Consider the following 18224-nt stretch of genomic DNA (forward strand, 5'->3'; position numbering starts at 1 on the left):
AGCCTACTTCAGTATAACCTAGTTGCATCCCACCACTGCTTTCCACATTAGTGCCATAGACAACTTATTCACAAGTGTGTAAACTGTGAAAGACACACTTGTAGAAATATGAAAGATTTTGTCTTAAAGGACTCAATCAGATCCCCCAGCTTCAACGTGACTGCAACTTGCATCAGAGTGCCGAGGATCTCATGGTCCATTTGCGTTGCCAGTGCATTGCAGCTTTAACCGGTCCATCATGCCTTGCGGTGTCCCAGTTCAGTTCCGATGTAATTTACAACAAGCTCTTTGGTCTCACTCAGTGACGGGCAGAGTAGCAGAAGACAGGCAAGACAGCAGAAGCCTTGAAAGCTCCTATGTCGGATGTCCAATAACCGCACGGGTTATAGAGGCGGGGATGCGCGCACACCGTTAACTCTGATGTTGGCGCAGAGCAGCACGGAATTAAACAGGATCTCCGGCAAGTGGCCCGCAAAACATGCAGCGGAAAGTACCGGATTTGATTGAGAAATACTGAGGCTCCAGCACAACAGGAGAGTTTCAAATGCTCTAACACGCAGTGATCTTCCGCAGAAAAAAGGTATGTTGGTGGGCTTTATACACATGGCTGAGTGCATGCAGCCTGTATACGTACTGTTGCTTGAATGTCAAGCAAGAAGCCAAACTGCTGCCAAAGAAGGCTGCTATAATAAACTGCAATTAGATCCATTCAAAGCGAATTTCCTTTTGTTATATATCTGGGAGACAGGAAAACACCATGAAGAGCTAATGCAGACTGGTCCCCTGTGGTTGCATAACTTTATGTTGCAGATGTACTCACGTTTGTCTCACTATCCTCCTCCCTTTTTAAACACTAAGATGTGCCAGCCTATTTTATAACCTCCTTGTAGTTTATATTTCACACAAGAATGCATACTCAAATGGAGTGGCACTGGTGTTTCTGACACATTTTCCACATGGTAACATACCTGATCCATGAGCCAGCAGGAAGTGAGTGAGTGTATGAGTGAGTGGGTTCAGTGTGTGTGTGAGTGGATCTGCTGAGTCCTGCAATGATGAATCTCCTAATAGAGTTGGGCTATAAGTGCTCACTCAGCAGTGGTTTTAATCACATCTTTCAACTGAGTCATACAGCAAAGGCGAGTAGAGAGCAGAAAGTCTTTAAAGCATGCGTGTGACGGAATCAAGGACAAAACTCAGGCAGGTTGTGTTTGTGGTAGAAATACAAAAACAGTGTTACCTGACCAACATTTTCACAACAATATGTGGCTTCTATGTCTTTTGAACACCCAAGCTCCATTTACAAAACTACTCTACTACAACTAGTAAACATGTCATTCCTTCTAGTCAATATTTGCCTTAACATCAGACATGTGTGTTCCTAAAGCGGAAAACTCTAATTAACATACTTTGAAGTGTAAATCCAGTCTAGTTTATCTTTCAGCAGACCCTCCTCCCCCTCATGGTCAGCTAAGCTCCAAGTCTTAAAGGGTTAAAGGCTCAAGCTGATTAGTTTAACTTTTGAGACTGCAAGGTGGCAATTTGGTCACCTAACTTCAATATAGTGATTGTTCCCAGCACTTGTTAAAATGTTATAAATATAATGCTGAGTTGGATACACTTTATTTCCCCACATGTTATCAGTAGTTAAACAAAATGTTTTACAATACATATGTTTGTGGAAATTGTGACAAATACCTGCCCACTGCCATTTATTTAAGATGTTTTTAGTAATGTGGATTAAAATGCATCCATGTAAAATGCATCCATGCTTGTTTCTCCACAGGAAAGATTGTTTCTTACAGAATATCCGATTGACAGTACCTGAATGGAAAGCTGTTCTGTCTGGTTACTCGCTGAAGCTTTTCACTCAGCTTATTCCAGCTTTTGTTAAACCTGCAGCCACCTCACTCTCCCTAGCTGACAAAGTTGATGTGGAAGTAATCTCTAAAGGGCATCTCCATTGAGCAGCACACAATTGCACTATTTCCAATTTGAATCCTTTTAATATCTTTATCAGATTTTAGGGTGGACTAGCAATAGTTTAAAGTAGGGATAGCAGCATTTTCTCATGTAATCTTGTATTAGTTTACAGTATTAATTAGCAGTGAAGAGAAACAGGAAAGATGTGAGATACTGCTGTATAATATAAGTTAGGGTGCCAATATAAAAACGCAAAGTCACAAAGTCAGTCTGATATTAGCATGGTGTGGCTCAATGGGTGGCAATGTGTCTACCACTTTGGCAGGGTCAGATTGAAATATCTTCTAACTACTGAATGGATTGCATTTTGATTATGTGCAAACAGTCGTGTTTCCCTGATGAATTGTCAAAAATCATTATTAGGTCAAATCTTTTAATTTGTCAAATACTTTGGTTTCTGTTCAAATACCTGCAAAACTATGTATGTAATAAATGAGCTGTGTGTTTAGGCACTTCAAGTAGCCTACTCGTACAGCCTCTATTATATAATGAACTTTTGTCCTGAGTTTGGCAAGCAATACTAATAACTATATTGTATAAAGACGACATTATGCTTTCTCTGTATAGAGTTATTGCTTTAAAAATGAACTGAATTACTTTGTCTGAGTCATAGGTGAATTTCCCCTTTGGAAAACTGAATGGTTAATCTGCGTGGTTGATCTCCACCAGCAGACAAACTCTGAGACGTTCCAGCAACACCCCACTTAATCCTGAGTTTGAGAAACCCTGCTGCACTGCACACCTCCATGTTTTCTCGCGGCCCACGACACTGGGAGGAAACAAAGAGGAAGTGACAGGACAGCATGGGTTGCTTCTTAATTGTTAGTGATTGTTTGGTCTACTTTCCCAGATCGTGCCCTCCAATCAATGCAGTCATCTGTGTAAGGCTCGGACAAAGCCAGAGCTGTGTCGCTATGGTGAGGGATTGTTTGCATCCAGTCATGCCGCTAGCCATGTCGGCTCACACACACACACACACACACACACACACACACACACACATACACTCACTCTGCAACATGCTCTTTTGTCTGTGCACCACTTGTTTCAGTGGAACCCCATCCCCTGCTGCTTCAGCCTCCTTGTTGCTTTAAAAATTGGCCACTGATTGGATCACCGTCTGTTGTAGACCTGCTCACTACTGCGGCTGCTTAATGAATTTGTGCAATTTTAAATATACTGAGCTACATCTAATTTGTACTTGATTGTGCTACTAAATAAATAAACACTTGAAATCTATATTAACGTTACTCATATAAAATTTTCTTTTTGATTAATTTTTTACATAATTTTATTATAATACAGTATTTCCTTGTGTTTAAATGTGTATTAGTAGTTATCCTCAAAGTGTATTTAAGTATATAAAAATTAAAAAAGTAAAGCATTAGTACACAAAGAAGTACTTAAACTAGGGCTGGGCAATAAAACAATAATGATAATTATCGCAATATAATTTTCCTCAATATCAATATAATTAATGTTCAATTTATCGTCAATAAATATTTGGTTTAATTCATATGAATCATGAACAAACTAGCACTTAATTTTTCTGTTAAAATATTTATTTTGTTGCGGAACAGGGACTGAAAAAAGATTTACTAATATTCTAGTTTAGTTATAATACTAGTTTTGGATGTTCTCCCTCAGTTTTGTTAAGTGATTCACTGTTTAGCATCAAGTGTTTCTCCCATTCTGACCACAAAGAAAACCACATAAGTAACCATCTGGTTTCTTAAATTTTCAGTCAGGAGCAAAAATCAGCCTTTAAACTTGAAAGAACTAACGACTTTACATTTATTGTGATAATTATCGATATCGAATGATATGAAATGTTTTTATCGTGATAACATGTTTGGCAATATCGCCCAGCCCTAACACACCAAATTACAACCTAAAAGTGTCTCAAAATAGTTGAAATAAAAGGCTCTTTGTGTATATTTCAATAATTATGCATCAGTAATACATTAAGTTCATTGTTAGTCTGTCAGAAATAACACCATTCATGTACATTGTTCATGCATGAGTTCACACTGAGGTGTACCAAGTATAGTTAAATTAAGCTGATATTTTTAGCAGGGTTTTCCCAAATAAATATTTTTCATGGTGACATTAGTGCAATTTTGGAAATATACAATAATGTTTTACTTTAGGCTTGTGCTATTGGAGTGTACATTTGCAGGTTTAATTGGATTTTTTTTTGTCATAAATCATAATGTTATGGCAGTTAATGACAACATTATTGTATTCTGTTTGTTGTTGGCGGGCTGCTGGAGAAATAAGCCAGGGTCAGAGGTTCAAACCTAATCAATTAGTTTGTTAAAATTTAGTCATGGACTGAGAGAGCAGTGGGCGAAAACAAGGCAGGAAATGAACTCTTTGGTGGATACTTTGCATTTAAACCCAGACTTGCAGTAAGTGTGATATTAAATATTAATATTTTTGTACTTTTAATGCTCATCTTAGGAATATTAAAGGATCTTTTCTTGGTATTTGTGTGCTGATCCGTCTTATGAATTACCATTCATATTTGAGGAAATTAAAATAAGAAACACTGTCTTGCCACACTGTGACCCCTCCCTAGCTCTGCCTTCTTGTGGCATCCTGAGAATGAAACTTCAGGGGAGGCAGACTGAAGTCACAACTAAGTTTAGCTCAATGGTTCATAGCCCAGACGACACAGTATTCTTCATGTCTGAAACCAAAGGGCTGCAGCTAAGGTTGTCCAACAGCAAGGATTTGTACTGATAGCAGCAACCTTTCCTCTAGCTTTTTTCAACTATTTCCTCATATCACCCCGATCAAAATGAATTCTACTCTAGCTTCTCTACTGACTCTTAAAAAATCAATTATTTGTCTCTGTAGCTCTTTCTTCTTCTTATTGCTGTTGGATGCCCTGTTTTGTTATGTAGCAGTTTGTTCTTCTTATACTACTTGCACAACAATTGGAATGCCCTGAAAAAGAAAGAAACTACTGGTGTACTGAGCAACGTCGAACAGGTCGGCCAAGGAAAACAACAGTATTTAATGACAGAAATATTGTAAGAGCTGTGAAGAAAACCCCCAAAACATCAGTAAGTGACATCACCAACGACCTCCACAGTGCAGGGTGAAGGTATCACAATCCACTGTTTGAAGAAGAATCAGAGAGCAGAAATATAGAGGCCACACCACAAGATGCAAACCATTCATCAGCATTAAGAATCAGAAGGCCAGATTGAAATTTGCAAAAAAGTACAGAGATGAGCTGCAAAAGTTCTGGAACACGATCTTATGGACTGATGAGACCAAGATTAATCTCTACCAAAGTGATGGAAAGGCCAAAGTGTGGAGAAAGAAAGGAACTGCTTATGATCCGAAGCATACAAGCTTATCTGTGAAGCATGGTGGAGGTAATGTCATGGCTTGGGCGTGCATAGCTGCTTCTGGAACAGGCTCATTAATATTTATTGATGATGTAATTGTTGATGGTGGCAGCAGAATGAATTCAGAAGTGTACAGAAACACTTTGTCTGCCAATTTATGGAGAAATGCATTTAACTAATCGGGAGGAAGTTTATCATACAGCAGGACAATGAGCCAAAGCACACTGCCAACAAAACAAAGGGTTTCATCAGGGGAAAAAGAGGAAGGTTTTAGACTGGCCAAGTCAATCACCTGACCTGAACCCAATAGAGCATGCATTTCACCTCCTTAAGAGGAGACTGAAGGGAGAAACACCCCGAAACAAACAAGAACTGAAAGAAGCTGCTTTAAAAGCCTGGAATAGCATCAGAAATGAAGAATGCAACAGTTTGGTGATGTCGATGGGTCCCAGGCTTGAGGCAGTTATTGCAAGCAAGGGTTAGGCCACCAAATATTAAATGTTATTTACTTTAAGATTATTTGTTCCAATACTTTTGCTCACCTAAGAATGCTGTGGTCTAATACAAAAAGGTGATATGTCCTAAGTTGTTTAACACATCTAGCTTTGAATACCAGGAAATGAGACCTGAAATTCTGAAATCTTGTCTCATACTCTTCTTTTGATCTTAAACCCAAATGTCTTCAGTGAACAACAAAAACAAAGGAATTTGTCTTACTGTTCCAATACTTTTGGAGGGGACTGTATTTCTGCTTAGAACATAGCTGAGTTATCTAGCTAGCAGCAACTAAGCAATTAATGTTACCTAGCATTACCGCGTTAACATGTTATATTATATACACGTATATTGTGCGAGACGAGAGATGTAGTTCGTTGAACGGTTTTCACAAAACTGAATGTAACTTTACTGTACAACAAACTGCAACTTTCTTGTCAGACAAAATTATCATTTAAATTGACAAACATCATCTGTGTAATTCAGCTCACAGTTCATAAAAGAAAAAAAAATAAGTTGTCTTTTGCCATTGACTACAGTACATATATTTTCCGAAATAAGTGTCAGTGCCAACTTTCAAGTGTCAGTGCCAAATCCGTACCAACAGCAACATTCGTTCTGCACATGGGCAAAAGTGGTCCTGTCTGCCAAAGAAGGTTACCACAAATGTGCTACTGATGAATGAAATGAAATACTGATGCTTTCAGAAAGTGTTATTTGATGCAAAAGTTACCCTTCAGCGTCCTTATGAGACGCCTCCGGGTGCGTCTGAATGAGACACCCTGTCTGTACTGGAAGCGCTAGTAACTAGCTAGCTAAGTTAGTATAAAAGGCGTTGTCAGCTTCCCAAAGCATCTTACTCTACCCTTACCTTACGCGTGTCGGCTAACCCTACAGCTGTGCACATCGGTCTGATGGTCGATGTGCTAGCAGCTAGGGTTAGCTGCCTTTGTGTTGCTATATTGTTAGATTGTTGTCAATTAAAAATGTACTCTTTAATAAGGTTTTTCATATCTAAAGTATATTCCTATTACATCATAGTGAACAGTTTCATCTCCAGTGATTAAAAAAATTGTTATCTCAATATGAAAGATTTAGTTGGATCATTTTGAAGAAGCAGATTTGCGGTAACCTGCTTTGACTGACAGAACCACTTTTGCGCATGTGCAACCCTAACCCTTAACAAAATTTTTGAGAAATTGTTAATTTGATTTGATGATCACTCTAGAGCTGTGTTGGGGCAGTGATTAGTTACATTTAGTTACATAATTTAATTGCAAAATAAATGTAACTATAATCCATTAACGTTACAATGCCAGTTAAATTGCCTCTCAAGTTGTCTTTTGAAAATGGTGAACAGCTGAAAACATTCATTAGAAATTAAGAAAAGTAATTGAATGTAATAAGTTACATTATTTTGACAAAGTAATTGAAATAGTTACACTACTATTACATTTCAAATAGGATAACTTGTAATCGGTAAGCTGTTACATTTCCCAAGTAACCTTCAAAGTAATACTGCTCTAGAGGAAAAGTAAAGGGATAACCAATATTGCAATTCATACTGAGGGACGGACCCAATCTATTAATAACTGTAGAGACATTTAACTCAAAACCACAAATGTCAACCTCAAAAATATAGAGAGACTCACACTGATTAGAATTCAATTAAGGCTAAACAGAAGCTATGTAATGATAATTCTACCTTTAGTGATTTTTTTAGGTTGCCGAAGAAGAGTGAACTTTACTTGTCTTGGATTCTCTATAAATGGATTACTTTGGAGGATTCAGTATGCAGTTGGAATGTGGAGCATTGAGTCTTTCTGTTTATTAAACTGTGACTAATAGAAAAGGAAGATCCAACAGCTACAGCACTTCTCCCACAGGTTCTTGGGTTTACTCACTTTGAAGAGGTATAACTCAGTCTGATACTAAAAATGGGAGTACATTTACAATGAAACTGAACCAAAATAGAAATGCACATGTTGCAGCATGTTAATTTGTGTAACACACCATGTAGCTGGTATGATTTATTTATTCACACTCTCACAGTGGGGTGCTTCAAAGTGACTGTAATTTAGATCAAAGACGTAACCAGAGAGAATGTGGAAATAGGCTGATGAAAATTCAGAACAATAAGAGCAACGGCTGTCGTCACAGAGCCGCTGAGGCCGCTGAGGCGTGGCGAGCCTCACAGTGATTCAAGTGATGGAAGGGTAAAGAAAATCGAAGCACAAGGAAACAGACTGCAGCGGTCATGTTGCTAGAGCTGTTGTGCAAAGAATTTGATTAGTTTGACACTGATAAGTCCGAAGCCAGTGCAGTGTTACGTTCCCAGGTCACACCTTCTATATCCTGTGTACTTCAGCCTAACAGATATAGGATTTTGAGTTCATCTAAGTGGTTACAAAAGGGCCGTTTTATCATTAAGGATCAAAGAATAAAAACCTGTACTTACCGCTAAGTTTGACTAAAGTGCATCTGAACATCTGCTGCTGCACAGCTGCCTGCTCCTATGCTGCTTCTTATAAAACACCTACTAGGGCCAGTGGGAGCATGTGAGTCAAGGAATGAAAACATTTTAAATATTAACATATTTGCGAGATTAGTTTTAACCTAATGGGGTTTTTTTGTTTTGATGGTCATGTTTGATATTATACTGGGCTGCAGCTTGTCTGTTACCTTAGAGGAAAAGGTGACTCATGGTCCTGAAAAGACACTCCAAGCCGTCCTTATGGAGCATCCTGTCCAGCAGACTCATGTCTCTTGTAAACATTTGTTATTTTTACAAATTTTATAAATGCGCATGCTGCCCAATTCTACTTTTGTTCTAAAATCCCTGAAGCCTCTTATTGCATAGCTCTTCACCTTTAATTCATGAGCATTATCAAATTAAAGTCTCCCATTAGCAAGTGAATTGTTAATTTAGTATTTATAAGGACTTGAATGGAGTGAAAATGAAATTTTTGTGTCTTATTTTGCTCTCTGTTGCGATGATAGCTTTGTGACAATTGTATCACAGAGGAGTGAATGACTTCAGTACGACTTCTCACATAGATGTGCTCATAGCAAGTGTGTGTATCCATTTGTGTGTGAGAGAGAGAGGCAGAGGGGGGCAGATTTACAAGCTTGTGTCAACTGGCCAATCCTCCTGGATAAAACCACAGTGCAATTCCAATATCACTCCTCTCTGAATAAACATTGTATTACAACATTTCGCCCTCAGCTGTGAGCATTTGAAGGCGTCATCGCATCATCTGTTAAGGATACTGTATGTGATGAAACCATGTCGCAGACATTTTGTTAAGCTAAACGTTCTATTTGTGTAAAAATACATTTCAAGTTAAACTTTTCCAATTAAGATTAGAAATGGTTTCAGTCAATTCACTTCTTGCCGAGTAGATAATCAATTTCAGATTATACTTGAATGTGTTGCAGTTTGGTCAGAAAAATACAATTGTCAGTTAAGGTAAGCAATGGTTTTACACACTATGTTGTAAGGTAAATGTCTTGTAGACTGAAGTCATATTCTGCCAAAGTTAGGGGTTGTGTTTCATGTCTTTTTTCATGTTAAGTGTTTACAGTCTTTCTTGTGGCAACCATAACCCATGCACTCTCCTTTTCAATCACCTTCTTTGCTTTGGTTATCCATCTGTCCTTCTACTGTGTCTTCTTCATTGCTCCTTTTTTCCCCCTTTTTCTTTAATTCCACTGTCTCCCCTTTCTTCCCTGTTCTGCTGAGTTGTAGTCAAGGGTAAAGTCTCATTTACTGGGCTGTAACAGGCATCTGGGTTCAGATGCATCCTGCAGTATCTGTCTACAGTTACAAATCATCCCGCTTTCCACCAAACGCAGGCCTTTCCCTTAACAGATGCCATCAGTGTAGAGGAGTGTACAATGCAATGCAGTCTCAGTAGGAAAAGGCCTCAAGTGGGGAGCGGTTGTTAAATTGCTTGAGGATTGGGAGTCCCATTCCTGCTGTGATGAAGATGGAAGGCGCCTAAATTGTTAAGGGAGGCCTCCAGCGATATGGAAGTCACGGATCCAAGCTGAGCTGATGGCCCAGTCAGGAAAAAGGAGGGGGGCTTCCCAGTAGGGAGCAGGAGGCACCACCTCCTTCACTGCTCTGTTGCATTGGCCCGCTGTCGTGGCCTTGCCAGGTTCATAATGACTGCCTCACTGCCAAGGTGCTTGTGTCAGCAGTTTGAAATGGCTCTTGCTCTGTGTGCATGTGACCACTGTAAGCTTTCCTGCACTGAAAAATATATTTGATGAGGCGTGTTACACGGTCACAATCACTGCACCGTAAGTGTGCTCCTGCAGCAATTTGTCGCCAGCATTACAGGAAACTACTTCAGAAGAACATGTGTTGTAAGTTGTTTCTTTCTAGGAAGCTGGTGACACTCTGCACGGCCATGTGGTGCTTGGTTGATATTTAATATATTAGTTCTTTCCGTCCATATTGTAATAGGTGTATTTAGAGGTCGTAAAGTCATTTGCTAAATTTGTCTGTCTGCTGTTAAGTGCTGGGCAGGTGCAGAGCTGCCTGCTGTGGTTGGAAACAACGCTGATGAGAGGGAACCCAAACAGTTGTGAAACCAAAGCAATGAGTTGAAAGATGCTAAAAAGCTCTGCAGAGCCGAGAAAAACTGTAGAGCTGGATAATGAAAGTACTGACAAGTACAACTTCAAGGTTTTTGTTTTACAAGTTTGTCTGAAATGCAAAACCGTGTAACACTTTCCATTGCGCTGAATAGTTCCTTTTTTCATTCAAGGATGGTCAGTAAAACACTATTATCACCCCCTTGTGGTGTGGAGGAATGAGGGCCTCTGGATGAAGGCCATGGAGCTGAAAGTGTGGGTGGACGGAGTGCAGCGCATCGTGTGCGGGGTCACGGAGTTCACCACATGCCAGGAAGTGGTCATTGCTTTGGCACAAGCCATTGGTAAGCTCTAAACTACTTACTACAATATGAGAAACATTGTGCTCATCTCTTGTGTTTGCAGGTGGTAGATTCTTGAAAAGATATAATATGGAATGAATAAGTAGCAGTAAATGTGAATTATTGTTATTATTATGGGTTATATAATGGGGTCTTCACAGCCCAATAATAATAATAACACAAAAAATCTTGATAATCCCAATGGCCGACCAATAACATGACAAAGACCACCACCAAGAAGAGTAGATTTAACACTATGTCAAAATCCTTTCCATCTGCCTCCTGTGATATAAATTATATTTTGTCCCAACATAAATCCCTACGGGGTTTTCTTGGGGTTTGGTCCAATATTGGCCAGACAGGTTGTCAGACATACTGGAGATGATGAATTGCAATAAAATGAAAAGTGACTAGAGGGTACAAAGAGATTTTCACCATAAATGGGCTTTGGTTTATTTACGTGCGGTACAATTGCAGAGAAATACAGCACGGATTGTGCTGTACGTATAACTTTGAGAATCCAAGAACATAAGGTTATAATGTCTTCAAACTGAGAGATGTGTGCTGTTTTTAAAATGGACAGATAAACACCACATATAGATTTAGAGTTAAAACACATGCGTCTTTCACAGTGACAGTGTAGCAGGAGTTATGGCGTTCACTGTCCTTTGTGTTCTCTGTGTCTTTTGTCTAGGCCAGGGCACTTTGATGTGAATGGCTATAGTGATGAATGTGTCTCTTTTACAGGGACCTTACTGTGTAAGAAAAGGGTGAGGGTAGGATGGACACGGTTTTACTCTTATCTATGTGTACAGACAAGAATGTGGGCGTACACACGCGCACACATAGAGCCGTGGATCACTGAACGTAGTTCTTTTCCCAACACAGTCACTGTTTGTTGAGTTGAATTTTTCCACTGTACAGTTCTTTCGCCAAACATGCTGGTAAAATTCTTTGAAACCACTGATGCTGCACAGGCGTGGGAGAGTTGCAAAAGAATTCAATGAACCTATTCTGTCTTTCCTCTCTCAATTGCAGTGCACTTCGAACTAGATTTTTGAAATTTTTTAAAGTGCACTTACAGTTACTTATGCCATGACAACATAAACAAATAATATGAGATCAGACAGTACCAAGCCATTAAATGATTTGTCGATGAGTTTCTTTAATAGCATAGCATAACAATGAGATTGAATTGTGTTTGTGACTCATGAGTCCAAGGGGGCCAAGAATAGATCCTTAACGAACACCACGGGTAAGAGGGACCTCCCAAGGAGAGAGCAATACCAACTACAGCAGATACATTTTTACTGAACAAACATGAGCTGAACCAATCTAAGGCGTCCTCCCCGTTGAAACCCATTTTCTAAGCAATGATTTAAAAGCAAAGCTGAAATCTGTTCAATTTAAAGTAACTGATTAGGGCAGTTTGAGTGATGCCAAGATGTAGAAAAACTGATTTAATTTGATTGATATATAGATCTACAAAACACAGTCCAAGGGGTTACAAATTAGAACACCAATTTATTATAAAATCTTAAAGCCAAATATACCTATCAATCAATGCAAACTAGTGTAACTGTTGGATTTTATCTGCTTCATCAGGACTCTATGGGTGTGGTTTGATCACGTTGCTAGACAGTGGCCAGGCAAAGTAACAAAACAACCCCACAGCTGTAAACATGTTTTGATTGGTGCATGGGAGTACATGACATCACCGGCTTCCAACTGAGCCACGCCACGTCAAATCAGGGAGAAGAGCACAGGGAATATGCAGAAAAATATAGAAAGTCTCTCATGTGAAATAACCAAACCTGTTTAAATTTTTAATTCATATTGGACCACATCCCTGTCAGTAAGACGCTGATGGAGAAAAGACAGGGTCTTTAAGTTGACAAGAAATATCTGTAATTAAGCACTATGTGTATCAATTTTGTCCCAGGACGTACTGGTAGGTACACTTTGATTGAAAAATGGCGCGAGACAGAACGTCACCTGGCTCCACATGAGAACCCTGTAGTGTCCCTCAACAAGTGGGGTCAGTATGCCAGTGATGTCCAGCTCATCCTCCAGCGGACCGGCCCGTCTGTTAGCGAGCGGCCCACCTCTGACGGGCAGGCTCGAGTCCCAGAGCGTGGCTTCTACCGGCAGAGCCTTCCGCCTCTGGCCAAGCTCCGCCCATCAGGGACAGACCGCTCCCTCAAAAGAAGGGAACCCAAACGCAAGTCTCTGACCTTCACTGGAGGGGCCAGGGGTCTGCGGGACATATTTGGGAAAAGCAGAGATGCTGAAGGTAGTGCGTTTTAGTTTGTTTTGTATAATAAAGCTTACTGTTGTCAGGGATGGTTGTGTTATTAGTTATGCACATACTGTCAAAAGTCCTGGTTTTACTGTCCCCTTTCTAACCTTCCCTCCCTCTATTCTGTTAATTGTTAACAATCCAATCGCCATCCTTTCATCTCCCACCCACCCATCTGTCCAGCTAAACAACCCCAGCGCGGTGTGAGTCTGAATCTGAGCAGGGTTGGGGGTGTTGGAGTAGCATCTGTACCTGGGAGTCCAGCCAGTGAGCTGAGCCGGCTGGTGCAGCTGCAGAGAGACAAACTCCAGGCCCTGGAGAGCCGTCTGCAAGGCTGCGAGGCTGAGCTACGAGACTGTGAGAGGGCCACCGGCCAGGCCAATGAAGTGAGTAAAACTGTAGCTACCAGTGTTGTTACTTACAGCAGATCCATAACACCTGCACGCTAAACCCTCATGTCTTCAAATCTATTAAGGTTTATCTCTGTAGTTTAGTGGGCGGTGCAGGGCTGCAATGCCAGGCCCCATTTACAACGAACAGCAGCCTATCGCTGTCCCACCTTTTGAGTCTGTACGTGTATCCCTGCATCATCTTCTTTGCAAGTATTTTTTTATTCTCTTTGGGGCAAGAATATTTTCAAGTTGAATAACTTTTCACTTGCCAGGGGGAAAGTCTCGAGGAGGAGTTGATGCTTTTAGAGCAGCAGGTGCGGAGGAACGATGCAGAGATGGAGGAGGAGGAATTCTGGCAGAACGAGCTGCAGATCGAGCAGGAGAGCGAGCGGAAACTCCGGCAACAGCTCTCCGAGCTGCAGGGAGGGGTGCGCAGCTGCGAGTCCAAGCTTTTAGAGTACTTAGCACGTATACAGGTGAGCTTGGCATCATCGAGAAGCTACCTGATTCAACTGGATGCTGTTTTATTGGGTTTATAAACAGCATGAAAACCTTTAGTATTTTTCTTTCTTGTGCAGTCTCACTGTAGTTCTTCACCAACAGATGCTACTAGAAAAAAAAAACAGTGGTAACTGGAGTTGTAAATTTTGAAACAGATTTTTTTTTTTTTTATCATGTCATTATCGATTATTTTCATGCCAGTTTTCCTATATTATTTATTATCTGTCACATTATGTAGAACATGGAGGCAGGCCTGGAGCAGGAGCGGCTACAGCAGGAGGCCGAGCTAAACCAGAAGATAGATGAGGAGGAGGTACAATCATGTCTATCTTTTGAATTCTCCTTTTTGATTAAAGTCATGTTAGTGTCAGCTTTAGAAATCTCCCAACCCCACTAGCAGTTCATGCGGTTGTGAAATGTAATAATGTCAATGTCAATTTTATTTCTATACCACATTTAAAAACAACAACAGTTGACCAAAGTGCTGAACAGGGTCAATGTCAAATACATAAATAACAAGTATAAAAATTACTACAACCAAAGTGTATCACAGGGAAACAAAACAACGACACTTTAAAACATCAGAAACCTGGTTAAACGAAGGTTAAAAGCTTCTGCAAAAAGGTGCGTCTTAAGCAGCGATTTAAACGTTTGTAGGGTCTGTGCAGCTTTAATTTGCATGGGGAGGCTTTTCCATAGGATGGGGGCACCCACTGCAAAGGCGCCAAAAGGCTTATTTTTTAGCTTTGATCTCGGGACATCCAAGAGCAGCTGATTTGTTGACCTCAGTGTTCTGACTGGAGAATGATGGCATAAGAGATCAGCCAGAAAGGTGGCGCCAGACCCTTTAAGGCCTTAAAAACAAGTAATAAAATCTTAAAATCTATCCTATAACGGACAGGTAGCCAGTGGAGGGAGGCCAAGACGAGCGTTATGTGTTCAGGCTTTTTTGTTTTTGTTAAAAGGCGAGCAGCGTTTTGGACTAACTGGAGGTGATTTAAAGATTTCTGATGTAGACCCATGTATAGTGAATTACAGTAATCTAGTCGGTAATAAAAGCATGGATGACTTTCTCAAGGTCTTTGGGAGGAAGATAGGCCTTTATTTTAGCTAGAGGTCTTAAATGGAAGAAGCTGGTCTTGACAACTCCACTGATTTGCTTATTGAAAGTGAATGAGGTGTCAAAAATAACACCAAGATTTTTAGGATCGGTTTTGGGAGGCTAAGGGGCCCAAAGTGCCAAGAGGGTCACCCAGTGCGTCTAAACATCCACACGTGATGATCTCTGTTTTATTTTCATTCAGAGTGAGGAAGTTTAATTCGATCCAGGTTTTTACCTCCTTTAAGCAGTCTAACAATGGCTGCACAGACTCTTTGGTTATGGATTTCATAGACAAGTAGATTTGGACATCATCAGCAAAACAGTGATAGGAGATGTTATGTTTCTGGAAAATGGAACCCAGTGGCAGCATATACAATGAAAAGAGGATGGGGCCCAGAGAGCCTTGAGGGACCCCACAGGTGAGAGGAGCAGTTGACGAAGAGTGTTCAGCTAAATGAACAGAGAAGCTCCTATCAGTCAGGTATGACTGAAACCATTTCAAGACAATATTGATTCCTTCAAGGCGAGATAAAAGGATTGTGTGATCCACAGTGTCAAAGGTGGCAGTAAGGTCTAGAAGCACCAGAACAGCAGAGTTGCCTGAATCCACCGTTAAAAGGAGATCATTAAAAACCTTTAAAAGTGCTGTTTCTGTACTATGACGTGGTTTAAAGCCAGACTCGAACTTCTCCTGGATGCCATGGTTGTTGAGGAATGTTTGTAGTTGGTTCAGGACTATTCTCTCCAACACTTTCGAGAGAAAAGGTAGTTTGGAAATAGGCCTGAAGTTAGAGAGAACGTCATGATCCAGATCAGATTTTTTGAGAAGAGGCTGCACTAAAGCATGTTTAAAAGCAGCTGGGACACACCCTGTGCTCAGACATGTATTTATTAAAATAAGAATGCTGGACCCAACAGTATTAAAAGCACATGTCAAAGCATTTATGACTAAATACATGCGAAACTAATCATTCGCATCAGCCTCAGCTGTACTTTGTGTTTAGCACCAATTAGCAAATGTTAGCATGCTAAATTAAGATGGTGAACATGAAAATGTTGGCATTGTCACTATGAGCATGTTAGCATGCAGGACAGCCTCACAGAGATGCTATCATAGCTATAGACTCATAGTCAGTTCATACAGTTGGTGGCTAGCTTTCCATCTCTCTAGTTTTAACATAAACCATAATTGCAGCTCTCTAAACCTAACAATATATGTACTTTAATAAGGAGGTAAAAGAAGATTTTCCATATGTACAGTATAGTAAAGATATCTTGAACATGACCAATTTTTTTAAATATTAACCACTTTAAATGAATACAACTCATAACACTGCATTGTTTTTTACAGCAAAGAAACTCAAAGTCTGAAGTTCTAAACACGTTAAAGCATAAGAGTCCTCCTACATCTTTACTGTGAGGATTAGTTGTCTTTTGCCCATCTCTCCTGAAAAGTTGTGATGAGCGTTGGCTTCCTCTCTTTACTTCCACTCTGGATTTTAGGTGCAAGCGCAGCTGGAGAAAGTGAGGGCAGAGCTGGAAATGCAGAGCCAACACACGGCGCGGCTGGAGAGCAGCTGCAGGGCGTTGGAACATTCGCTTGGCCAGTCCAGCAAGAGATTACAGGTCAGCTCAGATTCTACTATTTACTGTTTTGATTTGTTTTTTAACAGCGTAGCCTCAGAATTGTCAATAATTTGGAGAAACCTTGGCAGTTCCCTCTACGAGTGGAGGATGCTGAAGGAGTTTTATTTTAGGAAATGTTTTAAAAATGCTTATTAAAAAAGTTGGATAACTTTGGCACTGAGGTGTGCGTGGAAATCCAGTCCTCCGCACACAGGTGGAACCATAGAAATCTAAGCTCATTAAGCTGTGGGCAGTGAAGCAAAGTGTAATCTCTGGCTTGCAGAGATGTGCAGTGCATCCTTGGCTGCATGCATCCTTCTATGAAGCGAAGTGCTTTACGTACAGGCAAGGTCCAGTAGGGTGTGGGAAGCATGAGGTAATGAGAAGGGGAAGGGAGGGAGGGTATTACAGCATTCTTTGCCTGATTAGAGAGGGGCCTGAATAAGTACACAATCCCTTGCCTGCAGTTGCGTAACCATCTGGGAGCTAACTCTTCTCTTTAGCTGTCTCATCTGGGTTATGACTTCTGCAGAGATCCTGAGCAGCCTTATTGATTTTCACTTTTTATATCCACAATAAAACTATGTAAATATAGTCAAGTGAAGGTAGAAAAAAAGATCCAAATAAGGCACAGTAGCTGAATTCCTGTACCAGTGAGTACAAGACTCATTTCTTAGTATTTTAAAGGTAGTCCTTATTTTTCATAATGCACGTTGAGCGAATTTCTTCAATTGCGCTCCTGCTTGCATCAGCCTGGGCACAGACCTCATTTAGTTGTCTTGGTGGTTTTGTTTTGTTTTTTTTCCATCACAGGAGAAGGAACAGGAGCTGGAGCAGCTGACAAAAGAGCTACGACAGGTCAACCTGCAGCAGTTCATTCAGCAGACCGGTACCAAGGTCACCGTGCTGCCTGCTCAACCTACAGGAGAAAACAACAACGGCACGTACAGACACACACACAAACACTCACATGTACACAGACATGCATGCACACTAACACACTACTAGTTCAGTTTCACAGCTAACCAAATTTTGACTGAGGTGCTTTACGTGCAGCGTTGTCTTCACATGTGTATGTACACAGTGTCACCCTGTGGTCATCCTGAGAATGACGGGTTAGACTGGAGACTTGAGCTGCTGAGGCAAGACTGTTGTGCCTTAACAGCTTAAGTTTGTAACCCCATTACATGGACCAAGACTGTGTCAGGGCTGCAAGACTTTCAGAGCAAGTCAAAAGGAAAAGCCCTATTTTCAATGTCAACTGAAAAATCCCTTGGAAGGTTTAGCTCACATACTGCTCATTCTCAGTTCTCTCCCAGTTCAGATTGACTATAGTGGCAAACTGTTTTATCTAATGTACTAATAGCAAACATTTGCACAAAGTTACAGAATTTATTTACAATAAGTGGATCAGTGGCCAGTAGATCCTGGAGCGTAATTGTCCTAGATAGCCAGAATTTCATGTCAGATTGTTTAATCAATTTATGTACCTTGTCCTTCATGGCTGACTACTTTTTTTTT

General features: G+C 40.4%; 1 protein-coding gene across 1 annotated transcript in view; it reads left to right on the plus strand.

Annotated features, from left to right (window-relative positions):
• The first annotated feature begins 233 nt into the window (after positions 1-233).
• The window catches only part of rassf8b (Ras association domain family member 8b), a 22432-nt gene continuing 4441 nt past the window's right edge, over positions 234-18224 (plus strand). Inside the window, exons 1-8 of the mRNA XM_046072517.1 lie at positions 234-580; positions 10616-10786; positions 12726-13076; positions 13266-13468; positions 13747-13950; positions 14214-14288; positions 16581-16703; positions 17517-17643. Of these exons, the coding sequence (XP_045928473.1) occupies positions 10675-10786; positions 12726-13076; positions 13266-13468; positions 13747-13950; positions 14214-14288; positions 16581-16703; positions 17517-17643 (1195 nt within the window). The 5' untranslated portion in view covers positions 234-580; positions 10616-10674. The remainder of the gene's footprint in view (positions 581-10615; positions 10787-12725; positions 13077-13265; positions 13469-13746; positions 13951-14213; positions 14289-16580; positions 16704-17516; positions 17644-18224) is intronic.

Source organism: Micropterus dolomieu, linkage group LG16 (genome assembly GCF_021292245.1).
Source record: "Micropterus dolomieu isolate WLL.071019.BEF.003 ecotype Adirondacks linkage group LG16, ASM2129224v1, whole genome shotgun sequence".
Lineage (NCBI taxonomy): Eukaryota > Metazoa > Chordata > Actinopteri > Centrarchiformes > Centrarchidae > Micropterus > Micropterus dolomieu.